This window comes from Takifugu flavidus, chromosome 22 (genome assembly GCF_003711565.1).
Source record: "Takifugu flavidus isolate HTHZ2018 chromosome 22, ASM371156v2, whole genome shotgun sequence".
Classification (NCBI taxonomy): Eukaryota; Metazoa; Chordata; class Actinopteri; order Tetraodontiformes; family Tetraodontidae; genus Takifugu; species Takifugu flavidus.
In genome coordinates, this window is record NC_079541.1 from 5,554,922 (window position 1) to 5,579,865 (window position 24,944).

The following is a 24,944-nucleotide window of genomic DNA, read 5'->3' on the forward strand; positions in this document are numbered from 1 at the left end:
GAGCCACATCGTTTGTAACTCTAGGGGCTGGAAAGGCACTGCAGAATGGAGAGCATTCATGGCAGGTGGCAAGAATATTAAGTGAATCCTGCGGTATCTTTGCCCCGCTGCTCACCACAAGCCATTAACCAAACACACGAACGGAGCGAGGAGAAGGCGGTTAACGGTTAATCTGGCTGTGGCGGAGTCAGCAGATTGTGTGTACACATGCCATCGTCCATCATCTCCGCAGGACCACACACGAGCTACGTGAGGAGGGTAAAGACACAAATGCTGCACGTGTTGGTTTTTAAAAATATGACATACTCTTACCGTCTTTCCTCACAGTTTCACCTCTCACTCTAACTTTAGATGGCGAGCCCATTCCACGGGAGTCAGATTCTCCTCCAGCACCCTCTCTTTCACAAGTGGACATAGCAACCATTGTAACTCTAGACACGGCCTTGTTGAGGTGAGGTAAGTTTGTGGAGTGTGCAGACAGTTTACAGACTTTGTTGCTAAGAAGAACACAATGTGGGTCACAAAGCTGGGGCAGAATATCGCCGACTGTATTCTGCTTGCTGCCAGTAGGCGGCACTATGACGAGTTGAACTTCCTGTTCTGCGAGCGTTCACAGTTTTAAGGCAACATTATCTATTTTTGGTTTTACTGATTCACAATGAAAGGGCAGTAAAGATATTTTGTTAAAACAGCATTAAGCCGAGTCATTAGCAAGCTTGCAGTTTTCATCTCATTACACTTTAAATTAGCTGGTTAGCAAGGCCCAATTGTACTGCATAAATATCTACAATCTGTGTCTGCTCTGGCATGTCTCATGAATTTATGGACTGAAAAGTCTGGAAAATAATTCGCCACATGGCCTTCCACATGATTCTTTATCTCCTTACACACATACGTGCACACGTGGAGAGGAGCGCGCCAAGCGAGCCTCCCCAGAGCTCTGCACAAACAGGCCTCATCAATCAGCGCGGTGCATAAGAGACTGCGGGGACAACAAGATGTACAAATATCCACCTACACCTCTGCCACACTGTTGCTGGGCCAAGACACACATCCACTAAGTACTCCGGGATTATCCCACTACACCGAGCTGAGACTAGTCAACACCGAGGTAGAGCGGGGATGAAAGACGGGGCCCAATCGGAGATCTAAGTTGTGGAAAGATTCCAACGTAAACAGGGGACCGTCGACAGGATCACAGCAGATATGTCACAGTCGGAGTTCCAAGAGTTGGTGACAGATGTGAGAATCCATCGTAATTTTAGAAATTTAAATTTACAGCAATGGAAAATAATAGTAGATGGAGTTTCCCTTCTGACAATAGGATGGTGGCGGGACTTACGGATTTGCGGATGTTGACACGAGGTTTGGGGACAGGTTTGCTGGGCTTGCTGTCAAAGCTCTCCGGCAGTGTTGAAGAACCGTGGCCGCTCTTCCTGGCCTGGAGAGCCAGCTGGTAGGCCACCTCGAAGGCCTGGCCAAGCGTCAGGATGATTTCGTACGCCAGGTTCTGGTTAAGGGGTAGAAAGAGGCGTGAAAACGTGATTACAGAGGGGTTATTCACACCCGGGAGCCTGTCGTTTCAGTACTGACCACATCAAAAGCAGTGAAGACGTGGCAGTAATGGTGACTGGACTTGAGATCTTTGGTGATGTAGGCAAATGTGGAGAGATCCTCTGGATCCTGAGCTGCACAAGAGATGTTTCGGATCTCGTGTTCTGCTATGATGTTCTGCAGAGACAGAAGAGGCCGTTGAAATCTCTACCAAACACATAGAATTTATTATTCATCTCATTCTAAACGCCCCAAAAGCCACAAGCACTGCAGTTTTGTTTTTTCCTTTGTCAAATTCATGTTGGGTCAATTATCTTCATTTTTATGTAGGCCAGTGAGAAATCTATTCTCTCCAGCTTTTATTTTACATTGAGATCAGTTAAGCAGGAAACCACGTTCGGAAGTCGCCCATGGGACCTGAACACAGGTACGGTAAAGCTTCTTCCCTTTATGAATTCCCTTTTTAGTCCTTTTCGATTAATTCTCCCCTTTGAAGTTACAGCAGAGACGGAAAAAGCGAGAAGTAGATTTTGCAAACCAGCTGACGGCTAAATATCAGGGACACGCCGAGGCAGCGCTCGGAGCAGGATAATACAGAGAGGATAGAAATTAGGTCTGCTGGGTATGCTAAATACAACTTAATTGAATTACATTTGCCTCAAGACAGGACTATTATAGCTCAAAGTTTTGTGGATTACAACATACAACTTAACTAGCGGCTAACTTCCATTCCGACGCCATCCCTTTAGTTTTCTAATGAGGTCTATTTCTTAATTGCATCTTAATTCTGGTTTTATAGTGTCACCAGATCACCTTCTCATTATTCTGTGCACAATTTTGTAGATTCTTGTATAATTAAGCACTTCATAATGAGGTGTGACCCATTTTTACCCATCGAAGGTGGATTAGAGAGTGGATGAGGTCTGTTGGCGCATCAGAGGCTCTTCTTTTTATTTTATATTTGCACGGCCGGCATGACACATGCGCTCTCATTTTAGTCTATGCAGCTGCTCCCCGTCCGCCATGTCTAACCACAAACTTCAGCATGTATTTAACCTTCAGCTCTTATTTTGATGTGTAACAACAATGTGAGAGATCTCCCATGAGATCTCCCATGTTGCTTCTTAGCAGTTGTCCATTTAAGGAAGGCGGTGATGATAAAACGTGTGAAATTCAGTCTGTTAATAAACTATCGATCGCTCCCATCTGATTAATTTCCTGTTCATTATTGGTTCCTCCCTCGTGTGATTGTTACGTAATTTCGTATCAGTCAGGCTGTTGCGAGAAAACCACCCCCCCATGAGGGCACTTAAATTTTGGGAGTGTGAGCTACCTTATTTGTGGCGTCGATAAACTTGACTCCTTTGTAGGACACGGAGAGAACGATGGTTGGCACCTTCTTCATCTGTTCTGTCGACTTCTTGGAATGCGCATAAAAAAACAGAGGAAAAAAGCAAAGAGAGGCAACAATGATTGGGAGGCATTATAAGTATAAATCTCACATTTAATTACAGCTTTAACATTAACTTAACACTCATTCATTGCATTCGCCCATGTTTGTTTACGTTCGTGATCGGGCGGTCACGTGATGCTAACGCCTCTCTGGCGGGAAGCAAATGGATTCATTAACAAGTCTCGCGAGACGGGGAGAAAAACGACATTCAAGTTGGACACTCGTTACTCTAAAAGTAGGAAAGGGGATTTGAACCGGCAACCTTCGGAAGCGCAGCCGTATGTTGAAACACCTGAGCTACACCCTCAGGCCCCACGAGAGACTCTTGACACCAGTTTTGACATTCAAGTTGGACACTCGTTACTCTAAAACATTTAGGACATTTACATTTAGGAGTCCAGACCCTCCGGAGAGATGCGGTTTAAGTTTAATTAGGTTGAAATTGTATTGTAAAAAATGTATAGGTTCATGTGTAATTCCTCCTCAGTTTGGGCTGTAATCCTGCTTGCGAGCGCGTCCACACCCCCCGAGTATTTTTGATTCCGTCAGATCCGATTACAACATCTGCTTTTGTGGGTCCCGGATAGCAACGGGGTTATTGTTGGTGGACACCGGAACGGGGATTTGACCGTCGAGGCTAATTCAATTAAATTCTGGGACGTGAGTTTGAGCTTTACGTTCATACGTGAGAGGAGGGAGGCGTCTCGGGAACATGGGTTTGTTAGCATCTGAACTTGAGCTAACTCTAGTGGAGGTTTTATTTCCTGATCCTGGTCGAAAAAGTCAGATCAGTGGCGCTACTTCCTGTAGCCTCCTGATGCTCTGACGAGCTACTAATGAACATTATTCCACAAAAACACACCAAAACACATTTGTTTGCCTGCTCAAAGATAAACTTAGCATAAAAAATGCCCCACAGCTCTCTTGTTGTCATGACAGCGCAGTGGAGACCTCTCCAGTTCCCTCATCAGTCGTCAAGTATTCACAAATATGTTCATAACAATGTTCAACAACAACAACAACAAATGTTGGATTTGGGCTTTAAGCGTCTCTTAAAACAACTTATCGACTACTTTTACTGGGCTTTGTGGACACGGTTCAACCTCAGCAGCTATAACCAGTTGAGATGTCCATATTAGCATATTTGCACCATCTGATAAAATGCTAACTTTAACCAAAAGCAGCCTTGAAAGGGACGTGCGCGTCGAGCCAGTCGACCAAATTTCCCCGTGTGGGACAATAAAGGATCTGAATCTGAATCTGAATATATATAATGGGTGAAGATTCTAAAACTAATCAGAGCCCTCACGACTGTTTCTGCCTGTTTCCACCAGAACAAACGGAGACGTCTCGTTAAAAAGCAAAGATTCACACTTTACAACCCGGCAGCAGCAGAGATGTATTTTAAAGTGTTTACTTTGGAGAATGGTGTGATTTACAGCCATATCTTTATCACCCTCCAGGCTGCCATTTTACCTGCCAAAAAACTTTAATGAATTCAAATTATTTGTGGACAAACGAGTCCCCGTCCTCAGTTCTACGCATCGCTTCTTTTCTCGAATCTCCCGGCTGTTATCCGTCTCCCGTCACAGCAGGTTGCTGCGGTAGTTCAGCCTTGTCAGGATCAGGTAGAACTTGAGAGGAAGAAAGGAAAAAGCTGACAAAAGCAGCACTGCCTGCTTCAGTGGCAGCTCCCCAACTGACGGCTCTGAAGTCGGGATTCAAGCCTCCAAAGAGGAAGGACGGAGCTCCAGCTGAAAGGGAGCAGGGGGGCAGGTGCAGCACCACTATTATTATTATTAGTATTATTATTATTACTGCACTTAATTGGAAAACTAGGTGGATGAAGGTCTGCAGAAAAATAACGAGGCACCCTCTGATGTCACCGTAAATACAAGAGGAATAGGATTCTCATGAATATTAAAATGTCTCTTCACACTGCAGCAGCTGAGGACGAGAGTGTGAGATATGAACAGAGGGACCAGGAGAGAGAGTGGGAGTCGGTGTTGGAGTAAAATACAAGGAGACGCGATAGCAGGAGAAGGATAACAGCAGTGAGTTAAAGAGTTTGGGGGGGGTGGGGGGCACACTGAGCCACCCAGGAGAGAATATTAAAAGTAAATCCCTTTTATATCTATCCCACATTCGTGTCGAGAAGCTCTCACAGAACAGAACGAGAAAGCGCATAAATAACAACGCAAAACTGTGTTTTAGGTTGTGCTTTACCCTCATTTTGGCACAAGCATCCTGCGTAGACTCGGTTCCTCTCAGCTCCTTCACCAGCATGGAGCCCAGGTACTGTGGGAGAGAAACACACTGGCTTTAATGCTGAATCCAGGAAGTGCGGTGACACCAGCGGAACATCTCTCACGCACCATCCTGCCTTCCCTCCTCTGGCAGCATGAAAAAACATCTAATGCTAATCAAAATCTAATCTCTGACAGATGTTGGTCGGATCAGGTAGGGTCCGTCTTCAAGAACCCGAGCGGTGCAGCCAGAGGCCTTGTTCAGATTTCTTCTGGTAATGGCAGCAATGGTAGAAAATAAGTGATATATGTCTGAGCTTATTTATAGTCCTGTTTATGCATGTGGTCCGTCAGCTGTGATTAAATCCTGCAGCGATGTTAACACAAGTCCTCACAGCTGGGAACATCTGCATGTAATATCTAATAAAAGCTGCTTGCCGACAGGATGACAGGATCTGTGTTTGTGTATGTGGGAGACAGACGATCTATGTGGCCTTGCACTTGAGATGCAGCGCAGTCAAAATAATCCATAATGTCCCGTAAATCCTGATTCCTGTCTTCATGTTCATGTTTACAGCTTCTGATGTGAAATCACAAGCTCTCCGAGGGCTAACGTTTAGGGTCGCGCCTCCGGGTTCAGAACAAGACGCAGCGATGCTAATAGGCCATGGAAGACGTTGGCAGGCGGGTTGCTTTTGCCCTGGAATGGTTACATGGCAGCCAGGTTTGACAGTGTCCAAATCAAATGTGTCTCTTCTCTGAGAAACTAGGAGTGCAAATCACTCTCGAGCACAATGAAGCCTTTTGGGCTTATTAACAGAGACAATGTGCTCTCCTCAGTGTTTGTGTCTTGATCCTTTTTCACTCATCTCCATTTTACGTTCCAGTATGGGTGCTCGGCTCTACCGGCCTGCTGCTCATTTGTCACTTCACTTCTACGTTCTGCTGGTAAAGAGACGGCAAACATCAGAGATGTTGTCATAAATGCCTTCGTTTTTCCTGAGGGAAGACCCCTTCTTTTGTTCTCCACCTCCTCTCCTCGCCTGTGCAGTCTGTCTAATGGCCCCGCAATGATGCTTTCAATCTTCAGATGCAAGGAAATGAGAGAGATCTGTCGCTCACGCTTGGGACACTTGCTCCTTTTTGACCCAAGCGCCATTTTTCTTTCTCCTCTCCGAGGTGCTCAAGTTGGATCATTTCCTCTCTTTTAACCATCTCTATGAAATGGCATCTCGCATTGCTTTGGTAAGAATACATTTATTGGCTCTCAGCTTGCTCAAGAGATGGCGTTCTGTTGCCGTGGTTACATGAATATGACCTTTAAGATAACTGGAAATATTCCATCCACTAACAGTATAAGAACACGCAAGTTTGAAGTGTGTTTGGACTCACATAGGCTTCGTAGTCGCAGGACTGAAAGATGAGTTTCTCAGGATGATGCTGCCAGTATTGAACTGGAGTGGACGATGTGGCCTCGTTGGGAGGACGCAACGTGATGGGCTCACACCACTCGCCTGCCTGGAATGACAACCAGCAGCACATCAGGACACAAGTAGGATTACAAGACAGGGTCAGACATGAAAGCTTACACTGAAGATCCCGCGTTGACATAGCTGGTTGGCCTGAATGTAGATTAATACTCATCAAAGAGACACGATTCCCAGAGGACATTAAACTTGGATGTTCAGCTTTTACCAAATGAAAACATTAAACATTGCTCAAATGGATGAATTTCTGCTCTGGACGGCCTGATTCAGGAGCGCCCCAACCACAGTGATGCACACGCTTCAGCAGGGTAATCAGAGGTGTGTGTGGAAGTCGCCACTGACACACGCACGACAAAGTCTCCAATCGTGCCCAATCAAAACACAGCTGCAGGAAGTGTGTGTGTGTGTGTGTTTTGTCTGAGAAGAATCTAGTGTTGCAGCACTGTGAGGACTTTTAAACAAATATTCCCACTGCAGAGCACCACTTGAGGGTCTCCTTGATGTTCAGGCCCCACCCTCTTCCTGTCTCTATTCATCCCTCAGACCTGTCCCCCCCTCCTCACCATGCTGACTTGGGCCATCTGTCGCTCCAGCTTGGATCGCGGCACGTCCTCGAAGTAGTTGTCATTGCTGCGCTGCCTGCGCCGTGCGTCCGCCTGCATGATGAGGTGCTGCACGTCCAGAGATCCGCCCGGGACCCCTGCTGTGTACGCTGCCTGGCCCACCGACGGGCTGAGCTGGGGAGGAGTCTGATTCCCGGGCTCCTGGGACAAAATGCAAGACTGAAATTAATAATTTTTTTTTTGCTTTTGCAAACTCTTACAAAGGTTTATTTATAATGGATGCAAATGTTTGAAGCTTCCTCATTATGCAAATGTAATTTCATTTCAAGGTGGAAGGTTGGGGAGTTTTGAAAGCACCAAAATTAGTCTCGGAAGTTAGGTGCCTCCATCAAGAGGAGAACAAGCTCAAGGCCCAGTTTTCCTTCACCACCACCCTTCCAAACCTGCTGGAGGAGACTCACCCTGAGTGAGATGGCCCGAGGGGGTTTTTGTGGGGTGTCTTCGTGTAATCGGTCCCCCAATGAGGCCAAGATACGTTTTCTGTGTCCAATGAGCCCAATCTTCAATACCTGTTTGGATAAAGAAACAGGATTTAATTAACTGATTTTTTGAGACATCTGGTGAAATGGGCAGGTAAAATGCCCCAAAGTGTAAACATACTCTCCATCCTGTCAGTGTTGCATAACCAGCAGGAAGGTGTTGAAGCTGATACTGTTAACAAGAAAATGATAACAGGAATAATCGGAAAAACACACCGCCCGAGACTGAAACCTGTTCTAGGGAATTTGATTAGATCTAGTTCTATTATCATTCTACGCCATCCTTCTATCCTTAAAGTGTGATATTAATCTATCTTCAAAGGTAATTTCACATAAAAGCAAGGTATTCTGGGATTTTAACCTTTATGGTGAACCAAAAATGACATGCTTTCATTTTTACACCTGCGTTTTCATGAAACGCAAATTCAGCAGTTTAAAAGTGCATAAAAATTTGCGACATTCTGATTTTCCCTAAGGCATAAACAGAGAGCCTGCACACACAAACACACACACTCTCTTTGGACCCCAGTGAAAGCTTTCTTTCTTTTCTCTGGTCACCAGGCGACCCAGACTGTGCCAGTTACTGGGTTTTCTAAAGAGACAAACTGGGACATGGTATCCTTGTGCAGAGATGCTGGCACACGCTGCACCTTCTGGCTCCCATACACCCCACTGGTGCCCAGTTCATCAGGCCTGCAACTGGAAGCCCTCCAACAAAGGTATTTGTGAATGTGAGAGAATCTGCGCGCGTGTACACGAGGGTGCGTATATGTTTAGGGCAAAGGTGGTAATTAGCATCACGATCCGCCTTCAGTGTGTTTAATAACTCCCCCAACAGTCACACATGCTTCTTCATCTGCCACATAAAGCAGCAGCTCACATCTGCCAGAGAACCGTAACGGCCCTCACGAGAACGAGTTTGTTGATCACGTGTGGCTGCAATTAGCCACCAATAACCAATAAATACTGAATCCCTGAGAGAAATATGGAAAACTGATGGTTACTAATGATGAGTTCATCAAATAAAGGGCTCAGCTTGAGTCGGTGGCTACTAAAGGCAGCTAGCTATCGTGGCATTAAACTTTATCCAGTGTGGCTGTTCTCTGCATGCCAACACTGGATCTGAAGGCTTCGCTTTACCCAACACTGACAAATGGAGTCGCTAACGGCTGATTCTTCAATCGATTTAAGTCGAAAAGAAAACACAAAACACTGTAGTCATCTTTTATTTTTCAAAAATGTTTTGAATAGAAGGGGGAGAAAAATGTTGTTCCTCTCTGCTGCCTTTAAATGAGATATTTTCATGCACTGCAGGACATGAAATGTTCATCCTCGTGTGTTCCGTCTCCCGAGAAGCCTTAGCGTGACGGTTTAATCACGCATGTATGCACCGGAGGACCTTGCCTGGCGGTATCTGTGGGTTACACTTGGCCTTATGCAACAGCACCTACTTCAGCTACAGTAGCAGCCTCGGCTTCGAGTTCAACCGTCGCCATGGCAACAGAGCCGCAGCAGTCACCCACACACACGCTCGACCAAAAATAAATAAAAATCCGAAGGCACGTGCACGAGCAGAAACAGCTGTTTGGGGAAGAAGATGCTATCATTTTAAATGAATGGTTGAGGATGTAATTGTAAACTCATGCCCTCACTTCTCCATTTGCATTTAGATCACAGCCACGCGCGCCGACAGGTAAAACGTTTGATGCGATCCCCGGCTCTCGTCCCATCGGTGGAGCCGATTCTGCCTCACTCTCCTATAGCAGTGCGGTGACAGCGTGGATGGAGTGTATATAAGCAGTGTATTAAACATCCCAACACCAACCTGTTAGCAGCTGCTGCCCCTTCAGCTGAGAAGGAGAACGCCGCTACGGTGGTGCAGGTTTAAATATTTAGCTTTTCATCTTTGTGTATGTTTGCAAACTGTTTTTACCTTCAAGATATTTAATTTAGAACCGAGTCATAAAACATGCAAAAGAAAAACAGCTCCCAGTAGAAAGGACTTTACTCACTGCTGCAAACCAAAAACTAGTTCATGGAAATGTCCTCTAAAAAAGGTGGTTGTTTTTTTTAACAAAACTTCTAAGAACAAACTGACCTCTTTTTAAACAAGAGGGCACAGAATAAGGACATTGACCAAAATGACATATTTCAAAACAATAAATGTAACGTGTTAGACCTTGACAACGACCTCTCCCGTTAAGGACAGGGGAGACAAAAGGGCTTTTCTATGGCTCTGACCAGAGGGGAGGTTGGAAGCTGGTGGCTCACTGGAGCAGAAAACCCAGCGAGGGAACCAACAGGCCGGCCACTGTCTGTGCTCAGAGCAGCACGTTGTTTTGATGGTGGAGAAGGAAGGGACCAAAAATGCTCTCGTCACTCCCCCTTGCTTCACGCTAAACACCCCTCATCTGCTTCTTTGACCTGCCAAATTGTAGGAAAAGAAGAGTGCTGGTGTAATTCAGCCTAACAAACAAAATAAGCACTTTGGCGGCAATCTTCTCTCCAGCCTTGGCAACTGCACGTGATTGGTCCATCATTATTAGCTGGCTTGCATATCCAGTTTCCCCCAGCTTGTATAAATATGATCAATCAGCTGCCCCTTCTAGACTAGAAGGTCGTGACCCTTTGATATCAGCAGACCTTTGAATGTGGTACCTTACTAAAAATGTAGAAGAACATTGATTATTCCAGATCCAAGAGTCATTGTTGCTACCTAATGTACATTACAAGTCAATTGAGCTGTCATATTGATTGAGGAAGTCCATAATTCCCCAATTGCTTTCTGGATATTTTAAGTATAGCACCGTAAATAGCGCCAGTGTGCTTATTTCATTATGTTGGCATCACACTCTCAGCCAAGCATCACTCCTCAGTCACATCTATCAATCCAACGCCGTACAAACGTAGTTTAAAGTCAAAAACTAGCTTGCACCTTGCGGTTGATACAGTTTGGTGGATGTGGTGCAGGACCTAGGACAGAAGTGGTTCCAACCCCACCACTTCTGTTCTTCTAACCCTGGATACTCGATCACAGCCGTCTTCCTTTTTCGTGCGTGTAGTGTGTGTATAGTACAGGGGCGGAGCCTTCCAGATGGAACGACGAGTATCGATTCGCTTGCAATCTTGATAGATTACCCATACACACACCAACAACACTGGAGGCAAACCAGAGACTATTGGTTGCCTAGTAACCAGAGATGGGAGGAGAGTTACGCCTAAGGATGATGCACAAAAATTGTCCACAGCAGCCAATAAGAAGGCTTGTTTTAGTGCTCACACAACAGGCATCCAATCAGAGTTAGATAGTACAAGCCCCGCCCACGTGCAGACGTATATCTCTCCATTAATAGCAACAGATCGTAAGTATGACTGTGCACACACAGGGGAAGCCATGAACTGAATTGTGAATATTCAGGAAGAGATTAGCAGGAATAGAGTTCAGATGCCAAAGGAGCCATATTGGAGAAATTACAGTAGAAAATATTCACTATTTGTCCATATTTAGTCCAGGTGAGGCGTTTAGGGTTAATGCAGCAGAACAAAGATGTTCCTGTTTAGAACAGCTGCTTATTGTCACAGTCGGTGAAGTAGGGAACAGCGATGTGCTGCGGATACAAGATCGGGTCAGTGAACGCTTGTAGCAGCCATATGTGCGTCTCAATGTGAGAACAGATTTATGAGGGGCAGCGGCGTGCACGCCGCCTTCATTCTCACTGTTGGGAAACTTTTGAAATGAGATTAGAAGCAGGGTGATTCGTCCTACACTATTTACTGCAGACAGATTTTTAAAAATAATTTTTCCATTAGGAAAAAAAACAAGTTTTTGTCAGAAAATTGCTTCCTGAAATTTCATCATTATCAAGGTCAGCCTCTTCCTTATTGGACAGAGCTCTTCAGAGGTCTTTGAAGGCATCGTCCATTACACCGCGGGTTGTCTCTGCTCCGTCTCCTGACTGACGGCTGTCGCCCAAGGACAATCAACTCCTGCCACTCGCTGTGTTGACGACTCAATGAACGAATAATGATCAAGCGCCTGCTGTCTGGAATATTAAATAAATCAATAAAAACATCTGTTGGGAGTTCCGATTCGATCCTTCTGTATGTGCGGGCTGTGTTCCAGCAGCTGGAGAAGATGAACACAGCACTTCTGTCATCCTGCTCCAACCTGCCTCATTCTTTGCAAAACTCCTCATTTGTCTTTTCTGCGCCCTCACTTTTCTCAGTCTTCACTGTCACAGTGCAACAATGAGCCCACAGTCGGCTCAGAGTTGATTTTTCACAATTCAAACAAAGTTGGGGGGTGATTTGGTGACGACTGCTATTTCTGTGGTGCAGCTGTGCGACTGCAGGCTCGTCAGCATCTGCGCGTCTCAACGTTGTCCTGGTCTCGGCCCAGATTCTCACCACTTCGTACGTGCATTTTAGTGCATGCAAATGAGGAAAGGGTGCGAATCAGAGCGGCATATTTGAGCGAAGCTGCAAATCCAGCGAAGCCTTTGAGCGTCCGCTGACCTGCCGCTGAAGTTGTGTCACTCCCACAAACCCAAGAAATGTGGGAAACCGCTGTCAGCTGCCCAAGAAAGTTGATGGGAAAATTCAAGGAAACGAATGAACCCAGCAAAGACTTCGTCGTCCGACAGAGCTGATGTGCAGGAATATTTACCTCCAACTCGCACGCGCGTGCACGCGCACACACACACGTGCTCAGTCGGATTAGCCAAGTCAGCAGAGTTGATTGAGCTCCACTGAAGGCTTCATATGCTGTAATCATCGGTGCGGTGCAGAGCGGAGGGATGAAAGATGCGTACGTATAACAGCGCGGAACAAAAGGATCAGTGACTCGCTTTCACTCCTTATCTGCTCATTCCATCTAAAAACCCTCATCGTCATCACACATTTCCTGTCACCTACCTCTACACAAGACCAGACTTATTCCCAATCGTCGGTGGGAGAGTTGCCTTCAGTTGCTCTCCGCCTGATTTCTCCGCGCTCTCCTTTCTCGCTCCGACGCCGGTGCATCGAGCGTCGTTCTCTCCTCTGCCTCGCTCTCCCCCGTCTTTAGGCTGACTTTCCTGTTCGCCTCCTCGCCTCCTCCTTTTGTCTTTCTTTCCCTCACTCGCCGCAGATCACCAGCGCTCACCAACTCCTCCTCCTACAGCTTGCGGCAGCCAGACTACATCTCCTGCATGTCTCTGCCTGACTTCTCTCTCCCTCCCTCCCTCCCTCTCTCTCTCTCCACTCTCTCGTTCTACCCAGTTTACATTCTCCCCTCCTCCTCATCTAGTCACTATGGAGACACCAGGCCAGTACAGAGACAAGCTCATGCTGGCCAACAAGGAGTGTAAACGTATTCTGTTTGCAGCTCGAGTTGAGAGTTCAGCTGTATCAGCGATGGAACGGCAGAAGATAAACAAAGTATCCAACAATTGCAGCAAACTAAGCTAGCCACTAAACTTTGTCGCAAAATGCTTTGTTCATTCGCCATTGAGGCTGCTTTGTATTTGTTGCCCAAATGTCATTACCTGAATTGCTTTTTCATTTAATGAACCACGGCACATCACACGCGAGCTGTTGTCTACCTGTCAATGCTGACAAGTTCAGATGTTTGGCAGGAAAAACCCTGCAGCTGGGAATTTTCCTGTTAATTTGTTGAGAAATACTCTTTTGCAATGGCTCCGCTGTCATCACAACCTCCAGTCTCGCTGCGGGCACCATCATCTGTTTCCAGAAACAGCTGTGACCTCTCTTGCATTATAGTAAATATGAGCATGTGTTTATGTGCGCGCTATATATTCACCTTCATGTGCCTGACTTCATATGTCACATGAATGAAATCCAACCCACAGAGCTTGACATCATTCGGACTATTTCTGTCTTTTTACATCAAGTCTCGTTACAGGATACGGTAGAATACAAACCGCAGGTGTCGCGCACTTGAGCCTCCTCTCGGAGAAAACGGCAACACTAAACATTTAGGTTTAAACCAGAAAAACAAGGCCCACTGGAAGTGCTGCATTCATGGTCATTAGAGATGACCTTGAAGCCTTCACACATTTCTACACTGAGGATGCGGCACTGCCAGTGGGTTTGTGGTCTCGGACTGACACGGAGACCTCATGGTGAAGATCGAAGCACTGACCTTCACCAGGGCTCCTCGACCAGAGCCACAACCTCTGGAGTAACACAAGCCTCCAGTAGGACTTACAGGCAAGAAATAATTAAAGCTGGAGGGGGGGAAAAAAAGTGAAATGCAGATTTGTTAATTGGCAGACCAGCAGCTTTAGAGGTCCAGTTTCTGGAGTGGGGGGTGTCCACACACCCTCCTCTCCTGACACCTCCCACGCTACGACCAGCACGGTGAGCGCTACAACAGGAAGCTGGATGCCAAATAAGGCTGCAGGAGAGCGATATTGGCGAGCTGGGCCAGTGAAGTACACTGCAGTCCCGAGGCAAAGCCACCCACATGAAAACTACACCTTCCTCCCGTTTCCCACCTACTGTACACGAGCACACCGGGCCGCGCATTTCAACACACTGCGCACGCTGCATGTGTCTGACACAGGGTTACACATCAATCTAAAGTGGGTGAAAACTGATCTGTGAAGTATCTGAACCATATAACTGTGCATTTAGTGTGTAGCTGGAGGTCTTATAGGGACTATAGGGTTTAATCCCCAAGTAAGGATGCCTGGGGCCATCTGGAGTTGGGATGTGAGGCAATCTGTCCATTTGGAGAGGTGACAGTGAAGGTGAGGGGGGGCAGGAGGAGGAAACAGTGAGACATTTAGAGTATCTGGTGCGATCCAATATAAATGCACACAAACACACACTTTTCATTTATACTAAGCGCACACAGCTCTCGTCTCTATGGTAACTAGTAGCTGTCATGGAAACAGAATACAAGCGGTTCAAGAAAGACTGAACTCCTAAAACTGATGATGTCCTTGATGTAGTTTTGACCCCCGTGCAGCCGACACCAACATGCAGCCACGAGCACGCGCGTCGTCTTTGAGAGCGGATCTCAAATGTTGGCGATCGAACGCTCACCCCTGCGGTTCTGACGGATCGCTTGAGATGCGTGTCGAAACAAGGTTTTTATGAGGCACTCGGAGCCCATTTCCTGTTTGGCGTGTGGAAAGACCGCGTTAGAATAGAGGGAATGCAGGGACAGGTCTCCACAGGCTCAGCTCCTTTTAACCGATATGACATTAATTTAAAACACAAAGAATTGCTAGCTTCCTGGAAAAGTAGCGCAACAACAAAAAACTACGACCCTGAGAGACTCCCACCACTATTACATTTGTTCGTCACTTTATTCACAGCAGCATATTAATCTTCTGCATTTTCCAAGACATTCTGTGGTTTAAATGCTCGTGGGTATTTCTCCATATTAAGGGGGTTAAAGAATTACGATTCTCATTTCCACCATAGAGGGACGGACTGAAGGCAACCTCCTCCATGATATCAGGGTCCACTCAGCCAGAAAACATTAGGGGAATTGTTCCTCAAGGATCAGAAACTATCTACCCTCCGCCGTCATGAACGCGCCTTTCCAAAGTGAAATCCAATCCTAATTGCCTCTCTGTGCGCTCTCTTGAGGACTCGCCTGAAATGAGACCAATTTGCAGCCTTGATGCAGTTATTTTGCGCCCCGCGCGCGTCAAGACGAGACGGGGCGGCGCAGCTCGCTGCGAAAGGCTGCAGCACCACCGTGCGGTTCCACAGAGCACGCATGAGCAGCTCGCTGCACTGCAGGGAAATTATACACCAGTCAGGCTGATTACACCTCCACCGCCCTCCCTCCATCCACCGCTTCCTTTCTTTCACCCTCCCTTCTGCCGTTGTCATTTTAAAAACATAACTTCATTACAAGAACTACGGCGGTTTAAGCCCTCTGCTTCCACCCAGTCCCTAATCAGATTGACCATCAGCATCATGGAATTAATGGCCTTTATTACAAGGCGTGTGTGTTCCCAAACGGGCTCTGCGAGGCTGTTTGGGTTAATCCCGCATGCACAGATTATGACAGGAAATTATTCCAGACGGCTGCCAGCTTTTACCAGGAGGCCTGTGATATTAAAAGCAGGCTGACGAAGCGGTAGCTCGGTGCCATTATTACGAGCTCAAGCAGCCGATACAGCTCGCTGCATTTGTTTACGTTCTGCCATAAATGAGAGCATCCTCCCAACAACCAGAGGTGTGTGTCGGGCACACACACCTCTGGTTGTTGGGGGGGCCTTTTCATTCAATCTCAGCTTCATTAGCATAAAGGAGATTTAATTATATACACTCGTTTCACAATTGATGTGCTGATTTTATTCCTATTAATCATTAATAGTAAAATGAATAATTCAATTTAGAAAGTCACATCTACTGAGTTTTCATTACAGGGTCTGTCTTCCTGCTCTATTACGCATATTTTAGTCATTCTTGATCTTTTCTCTGTTTTAGTGCCATATATGAATATTAATGTATGGATTTATGCTACATGTTACATATGTACTGAATAAACACACTTCAGGTCCTCCTTTATTACAAATTCTAATGAAACCCCGGATCTTTAGTAATTATTTTAATAATAAATTAACCAAGAATAATTACCGTAATTACTGGACGACAGAGCGCAGCTGATTAAAAGCCGGATAATCTAATTTTAGAAAGAAAATCAATTTTGTACTGATACAAGCCGCTCCGGATTCTAGGCCGCAGATATCCCACGGAGTCATGTGAGAAATGAGATCGACAACATTCAGTACGGTAGATGTTTTGATAAGCAGCTGTTCTGCTTATTGGTCTCAGTGACGGTCGTCTGCTACTTTGTGTGTTCGCCTTGGCAGGGAGGACCCCGAGGACATGATTCTCTCTCAGCTGCCCATGCCCCGAATCTGTCTGTCTGTCTGTCTGTCAAAATTTGTACCCATGATCTGAGTGTTTCATGTAATTATTCTTGGTTAATTTATTATTATTAATTCTAATCAAATGTCTGCTGAGGGGGGGACTAGGGGAAAACTACTGCCTGGATTGACAACATTGAGAGTTCGTCCATGAAGCTGTGGAACACGACTCTGGAGGCCGATTCAAGATTTACTTTATTCATCCTCGTAGGGAAATTAAATTGTCGTAGCAGCCTACTGTACTTACTGTACTTACAAAGTATAGAAATAGAATAAATAAAACACAAATAAGATTAGAACGTGGACAAGAATAAATTATAAGCATATTTACAGCCAATTGTGCGTGTGAGCATCAGATGTGGCATATATCAAGGAGATGTCCTGTCCCCCCTGCTGTTCTGCATAGGCCTAAACCCCCCAGTCATGACCATCACCAAGAGTGGCTATGGGTACCACACTATGGTAAGCACAAGATCCAGGCCATAAACACCTACGCCCTGCTGGCATAATACCCCGGCCACTGGAAGAGATACAAGCCACTGACATCAAGACAAGGAAGCTCCTCACCATGCACGGAGGGTTTCACCCTAAGTCCAGTGTCCTGAGGCTGTACACAAAGCGAGAGGAAGGACTAGTAAGTGTCCTCGGCACGTTACATAAAAAGAAAACTGCAGAGGGAGTTGCACTGGGACACACACTGCAGTATTTTCTGTGTGTGTACTGATGGTATTTTATAGATGCTCCTATAATCCCTCAACAGCAGGATGGCACATATGTGGCCAATCACAAACACACACACACACACACCTCATCCAGTCACTCCATTTTATAGTGCTGCAACACTTCCACACAGTCCATCCTTGTCTCCCTGGACACCGCAGCATCTGTTGCCCGCGGCAATTATCCCGTGATTACATCAAATCCGTGGTCAACAACAACTTTGGGCTCCTTGTCCTCCCTCTCTCTCTCCACTTCATCTCTCCACTTCCATACGTCCTTCCTGGTGTCACTCTATTTTTATTCCTCCTCTGATGTCAAATCCATTTGGGACCTCTTCATCAACATTCCCCCCCACCCCCACCCCCACCCCCACCCCCGACCGTATATGAAGTCAACATGCAGTCAGGCATTATTTCCCTAGATGATACTGATTGATGACACCTTCCAGGTGATATATCTCATGGTTATCTACCTGATGCTCCTATAAGGTCAACTACAATTGGTCCATTTTTGTGACCATTATTCCCTCAAATGGTAGAGCTGTCGCACAAGTTACTGTAATTATGCAATATTAGGTTAACGGAGCCCCACTCCCAGGTTTTAATAAAATCATCTCACATATTCAGGGAAAAGATTCCGGATGAAGTTGCATCCTTGTGCAGCCTCTAGTGGCTGCACTCTGCACAGCAGCTTCTCTCAGAATCCTTCCCCAGCACCATTTCTTTTCAAATCCTGACAGTGTGGAGGCTTTTAGGAGCCTTTTTAATATCTTGAGGCCTTTGTTTGGGACAGCCATACATTTGAAATGCGCTCCCGCACATGTTCACACGTCCTGTTACTCACATATGCATCCAGAAACACGCGCGGACACATTAACGCAGCATGTGGGCGGCATCCCCAGCGCTGTGAAACATCTTGCATCCCACATGCTTATATAACTCCCTTTCCGCCTCCTCCAGCTGATCACTCATCGGTTTATCCAGCACTCGCTCACCCTCTCCTCCTCTCTCTCTCTCTCTCTCTCTTATTGAAGTCAGTCCGGCTGCTGCCCTCCGCTATCGAGCACCGCTTGTGTTACACCGGGGCCATCGAAGGAGTGCCCCCCCCCGCTGAGAGATCAGCCAGAAATCGGAAAAACTGGCTCAAATCTGCACAACCTGTGACGGTATGTGATGTCACACCAAGGTTCTCATGGTAAAGCTGCCCCCTCCTCGTGTTTGTAGTCGTGTGTTTAACATGCGCATGCACACACACACACACACACACACACACACACACACACACACACACACACACTCTGCAGAGTAATGAGAAAAAGTGCCTGTTGGGCTTTTGGCACAGTGTGAACTCGGTGTTCTTATCACAGATGATTCTTTTGGCTCCAGCTGTGTTTCCATTAAGCATTAACGCTCTTTTTCTGGATTTATCAAAGGAATGAAGCCATTATTTCACTCTTACACAGAGTGTTGAGATATTACTTGACAGCTCAGTTGTTTAGAGATGGAAATAAATCTACATATCCAGACGTTTCTCAGATTACTCTACACAGTCTTTCTTTGGTAGTTTCAGCTAATTACTCAGGTCATTTGACCTTCGGGCGGTTTAAAGTATCACACAGAGGAGTTGGACTGAGAAGAAGGACTCACGTTGATGAGCTCGATCTCCCAGATCTTCTTCACCAGCTCCATGGAGGTGTAGCCGTTGATGAGGAAAGACTTGGTGTAGTCTCCCAGCTCCAGCGACTCCAGCCACTCCGCCACAGACGTGGGGTTATTTCCATCGTAACCCACCGGCCGCACCTTCAGGAGAAAGACGCAGGTCAGATGTCTGGTATGAACAAGGTGCTGCCCTTTTCCCTTTAGAACAGCCTAATTTGGAGGTCATGGAACCCAGAGCCCATAACAACAAAAGAACTGCAGCATTAAAATCACATAGTTGCAATATTTCTGCGTGACGAACACAAACAAGGTTTAGATTTGAACGGGAGGCCCGCGGCGAGGGCTGGGGAGTGCAGCCGCCGTTCATATATCATTCACTTTTATTTTGACAGTCCAGAGGGGTCGTTCTGCTTCAGGCAGGTAGATGAGCAGGGATCTGTCCGGAGCTGCTCCACACACACCTTTGTCTCATTTGTATCGATGCTGATGCTGCCTTTTTATAGTGGCTAATTATCTACATGCACATGTTTCTTTGCTCAGCAGATTTTTTTTTTCCTTAATCTCCAAATCCTACAGGATTAAATTGACACACTCGTTCAGTTGAGAAGCAGTTTTACAGAAAAAAACCTGATCATTTTCATTTCTGTAACTTGCAGTGTGGTGGCTCAGTGGGTGATGAGCTGAAATACTGACCCGGGGCAGCAGCCTGATGGCCTGTAGGAGGCGCTGTCTGTGGGCCGAGTTCAGGATCCCGATCTCCAGCAGGTCCTGGTCTTCCACCACATTACTACCCTGCGGAGCGACACAGTGGCACAAAGGTTTGCTTTTAAGTAGCATTTGTTTTAAAAAAGAAAAATCCCATTTTAGCCCCAAATGGAGCATTAATGTAGACATGCAAGGAGAGAAAAGGTGAGGAGCGGGGTGGAACGAGAAGCTCAGCTGGGAACCAGCAGACATATAGATATGGACAGAAGTGAAGAGTAATGTAAAATAATCACTGGGGAGTGTGTGACCAGCCTGAAGGCAGCATTAAGAGCAGGCTCACACAGGAGCAGGGCTGAAGGATTACACCTGCAAGTCTCTCCATCTCTACCCTGTCACACTGGTAATGTCGGCAAAGAAATCCAGAGGATCGAAGAAACTCCCTCTACTCCTTCCTGGGAGTCCGCTGAGGAGTGCTGAGCTCTCAAAGCAGAGACTCGGGTGGTAGGCAGTGACATTTTAATTACAATTTGGAAATATCTTCCTCGAGGAATGTATAAATCTCCATCCGAGTGACTCCCAAGCTCCAATTCTTCTGAGAACTCCTAACTCAGCCCAGTCCCTGTTCAATCCCAAAACCAGGTGTCAGATTATCATGCAATTAGTAATTTGAAGCCCATCACAGCTGTGCTCGTTTCCTTTTATTCATCTCATGTCAGGACAAATGTGTGGCTCTCTAATCGTCTAATCTTCATTAATCCAATTATTTCCTGTAATCGTCATTGTAGCTTCTTAACGAGACATTAAAATGTCAATGTTCTTTGTGAAAAGCAAGTGAGGTACCTCCAGGCTTATTGCTACAGTAGAACAACCGTCTCCAGGGCCAGTCTGTGCCACCGGCCCCCCGCAGCACTGCCCCATTCTGGACTCACCCTGTAGCTGAACTCCGTTCTGATGCTCCTCACCTCAGCTCCCAGGCTGGTTATCGTAGTGCAACGCAAAAGTATTTTCATATTCAAAGACAGGACTAACTGCTCCATGCTGGACCCCCCGAGAGCGAGCTATACACACACATATATACATATTAGGTTACCCTTTTTTTCTTAATATTACATTTCTTCTACATCTGTAGGAGGTCACAGGGGATCAAGGTAGACATTAATAGAACTGAGTAAAATGACCAATGAAAAGATCTTATCCTTCCCCTTGAGCCCATAATGTTCAAGTAGAAATAGTCATGCACATTTTTAGAATGCCGATAGAAGCCGCATACAGTTACACAGGAGTAAAGGTTCCAGCAGGTTCTGCTCTGGGCCTGTTCTGGTCTACTGTCCATCTCTTTCCTGCCCTATTAAACTCCGACCTAAAGCTTTTCCTGCCTCTGCTCAGGGACGAGCCTCTGTATGATATTGGGATCCCTATTGACGGCAGTTTTGAGGGCCTCCTTAATCCGCCAGTTTGTCTCAAGTGGCCGACAGTAAATCGCCCACTTCCATATTCTGATCACACTTGTGCATCCTGTGGTTTTAGTGCATGTTGGATGGTAATAACAGCTGTTAACAGAAGCAGAGGACTCCACAAGGTGAGTGGGCTCTGCACTACAGAGCCATAAAATCCCAGGAATCCAACATTAAAGGCTAACAAATGGACAGTTACAGGCCTCTTTTTTCCTGGTTTCTCAGGCACATTTTGGAAAACTACTAAGGAGCAGCTGCGTCACCGGGTCACAGGACTCCCCAGAAGGAGCCACACGATATGCTAGTTTTTCGTCTCTATGGTAAAACAACACAGCGTCTTTATTGAAAGCTCGAGCCAAACAGATGTGGCCGTTCCTGAATAAGGTGCTCGCCTAGCAACAATTATTTTTATGTAAATATAATAAGGATGCAGGCAAAAGCAGAAATTGGAGAAAATTGAGAGTTGTAGAGCACATCTACCATGGAAACGCATGAAGCGTTGCACTGATCTGTCTGAAAACACTTTCATCAATGTAGTTTCCACTAGCAACATGCATCTGATTCAGGCTCAGATAACGGCGCTGTAGCTTATCACTGAAACTAAACTGTGTTGAACACTGGAGCATTAAGCAACACGCAGAAATGCCCCTTCTCGTGAGCTCCAATGTCAGGTTTGACGTGCAAATTCAAACAAATCGATCCAGGTTTTCAGGACGTTTCCAGGACCTTCTGTGCTGCAGAGCCTCGCCGATGAAGCCACACCAATGTTGGCACCTGTTGGCAGGCTTGTGGGGGTCCTTTCACCATCACTACTGTGCCTCATATATGCAAATCCCTGCTATTTCTTTAGTTTATAGGAATTTTGGGTCACAGAAGAGGAGCATTAGCCCTGCAAACACTGCTTCTCCTCTCGTTCGTGGCGTCCAGAGGAGACGGGACGATGGCGAGGGCCAAGTGGGAGGAATGGTTCCTGTAAAGTTCCTGCCCCCATCATTTACCAGAAACCCCTGCAGTGGAAAAGGGGTGTATATGGGGACTGCAAAGAGGCCATAAATCCTCTCCAGTATTGATTTTCTGCATCCTCCCTTACACATTTTTATACCCATTTAAACCTCTATATTGTTTCCTTTTAAACACCATCACCGTAGCAACCGTTCTGCAACCTTGCCATTTGTCTGTCAGCCCAACGTAGCTCGTCCTCTACTAGCGGAGGTGGCAGGACACGCCCACCTTAATGACCCCCAATTAGTAGTAAATGCTAATGGCCTGTGTGAGCGTGCGTTCCTGAACATGGTGACTTTTCCATCTCGCAGACGCAGACGAGCCTCAAGGTCAGGCTCATTTGCAAATTTGTTCAATTCGCAAATGAGGTTGAGCTGATAAATGGAAAAGCCTTTTTCCCTCCTAAAGTTTGCCAACATGCTTCCACAGGAGAGTTCTTTTTAAGTGGCTTCCCCACAACCTTAAAGAATATGCAGGAAAACTAAGAGGATTCCAAATCCCAGTGTAATCCTGCACTCTGCCTCGGCCACTTTTAGAGCTATTTGCACTTCCCATGAAAGAGAAAACACATCAAGGAGCAAAACTGAGGTTATCCACTGGGATGCCAGAACACAGTTTAGGTTGTTTCATTTTACTCTAATTTAAAATGTGTCTCATAAATCTATCAGAGCTCCAGGAACCACAATTATTCAACATCTGGCATTAACATCTGTGCAGAAACGCTTCCCCGATCTGGTTTCTCTTAGTCCAATTCACACAGAATAAAACAAACATGCAGGTTATTTCTAAACCTGCAGGCATGAGCCCCCCAGTAGAGACTTCATTAGGTGGTGTGTCTGCTGCGGCGAGTTACTGTAAAAGAGGAAACTTCTCGCTTCAATTAAATGTAAAAAAAAGTGGCTGTGTTTAAAATGAATGGATATTTTAGAGTGCGCTCTAATCCGAAATAATTCCGGTGGTCTGGGGCGCCCCCGGTGTTGCTCAGAGGGGGCAAAATCACACAGGCTGTGGCAAAAACATTAAGATTTGCCCCTATTTTTCTGTTGCCGAGGTAACAAGATGCACAGTTGCAGGTCAGAGGGAGTGAGGGATCAGAGATCGGACACACGGACGCCAGGTCGCAACGGTAAAAGTGCCTTTTCAGCTTCAAATGTCAGGATGCTACTTTCCACAGCGTCACACGTTGGGTCTGTCAAAGTTGCCGTTGCTGAAGGCTTTTGTTTCCCTCTGAGCAGCGCTAATCTGCAACCCCAGATCAACTCATCCTGTCTGCACCATCCCTCCCCCTGTGTCTCCCACCGTTCTGCCTCTGCTGCAGTTTCCCCCCAGCATCACTCCTCCTCTGCGCTTCCCTGCGTCCGCCGCTCCTTCCCTCTCCTCCCGTTCCCAGCGCTCACCAGCGCCTGTGGCAGTACCCACGGCAACAAACAGGAGCAAAATCCAGAAAGGTTTGAGCCAGCGAGGTCCTCTTTCTACGTCACAGAGGATCAAAAAGCCCTCGGTTAAAAAAAGAATGATCAACAGGTGGTTGTAAATGTGCGCTTACGCAAGAGTCGACCCCCCCCCCCCACCCCCGCTGCCTTTAAAGGAATCACATATTATGGATTTACGTATTCATTTTATTTATTTTTGCTGCTGTAAGCATGTGCATCTGCAGCTTAGCGCTGGAGCTGTGGCGTAGGATTGCAGTGCGTAGGAGGACCTCACATGGCATGAGTGGGGAGAGGCAGCAGCGATGGGAAAGCAAGGGTAGTGTGGAAAATTAGGAGATGAGGGGAATCGGATGAAGAGATAAGATGAAGGGGATGACCAGTCACACAAAGAATATTAGAGAATCAAGCAGACAGGTTAAACGAAAGCACGGACCTAAATAGCTCAAACACAAAACACTCACCATGAACTGGACGTTGTCAAAACCATTGGCCAGCAGGTGGTTCTCGTACTGGACCAGTCCGATGGAGTCCAGCCACTGGCCCACGGACTGCATCGGGCAGCGGGGACCTATGAGAGGGTGGAGGGGCAAACGTTTGAGCAGGGAGTAGCCGTCCACGCGGTAACAGCGGCAGTCTGGCTGAGACAGCTGGCACTGCCACATCATGTTATGGCGGGCAAAGTGGCTGTCGAAGGATCCCGCCATGCTTCTGAGGGCTCCTCTGGCAAGGCAGCACAGAGGGGATAAAGGGGAGGCAGGTAGGGGGGGAAGGGGGTGAGAGGAAAAGGAAGAAGGGGCAGACTAGTCTAGAGGCATGGTGAAGAGGGAAGGGGTCAGCATGTAAGGGTGCGAGCAGGTGAAAGACAGGCGTCCAGATGCAGCGGTCCTTCCTCTGTCTCCAGCCCTGGGGGAGGATTAGAGGGGGGAGGAAGGCTGAAGTTGTATCCAGAAATAAGCTCCCGTCCTGGGGTTAAATCCTGCCAGAGCTGGGTGTAGGAAAAGATGGGAAATATAGATCCACGAGCAACAGTGGCAGCGGGTTTCGCTGCTCACAGCAGAGGAGCCGATTTCTTTTTCAGCTGTTGCGCTCGCTTGGCTGCTTCCTTGAGCGTGTGTGTGTGTGTGTGTGTGTGTGTGTATTTGTGCGCATGTGTGCGGAAGAGAGAGCGAGAGAGCAAAAGCTGCCTATGCTGTAGATTTCTCTTTATCAAGTACTCCCACTCATCTGTATGCT

The 24,944-nt window shown here is 46.6% G+C and overlaps 1 protein-coding gene and 1 long non-coding RNA gene across 7 annotated transcripts in view; one reads left to right on the forward strand and one right to left on the reverse strand.

The window, feature by feature from the left end:
- anks1b (ankyrin repeat and sterile alpha motif domain containing 1B) overlaps positions 1–24,944 on the reverse strand; it is a 91,009-nt gene that overhangs the window by 2,919 nt on the left and 63,146 nt on the right. For 2 of the 6 annotated variants that reach the window (XM_057022057.1, XM_057022062.1), the window contains 11 exons: positions 24,173–24,279; positions 19,811–19,909; positions 19,106–19,258; positions 7,964–8,014; positions 7,765–7,872; positions 7,304–7,504; positions 6,646–6,771; positions 5,234–5,305; positions 2,888–2,974; positions 1,594–1,731; positions 1,343–1,510 (listed from right to left, as the gene is read on the reverse strand). In XM_057022057.1, coding sequence (XP_056878037.1) covers positions 1,343–1,510; positions 1,594–1,731; positions 2,888–2,974; positions 5,234–5,305; positions 6,646–6,771; positions 7,304–7,504; positions 7,765–7,872; positions 7,964–8,014; positions 19,106–19,258; positions 19,811–19,909; positions 24,173–24,279 — 1,310 coding nt within the window. Of the gene's footprint in view, positions 1–1,342; positions 1,511–1,593; positions 1,732–2,887; positions 2,975–4,405; positions 4,642–5,233; positions 5,306–6,645; positions 6,772–7,303; positions 7,505–7,764; positions 7,873–7,963; positions 8,015–19,105; positions 19,259–19,810; positions 19,910–24,172; positions 24,280–24,944 lie in introns of those variants that run through there. The other 4 variants (XM_057022058.1, XM_057022060.1, XM_057022059.1 and 1 more) reach the window with 4 other exon arrangements.
- Positions 19,141–21,633, forward strand: LOC130519030 (uncharacterized). Its single transcript, XR_008948202.1, has 4 exons — positions 19,141–19,277; positions 19,774–19,935; positions 21,350–21,401; positions 21,502–21,633. It is a non-coding gene; the product is annotated as an uncharacterized LOC130519030 (long non-coding RNA).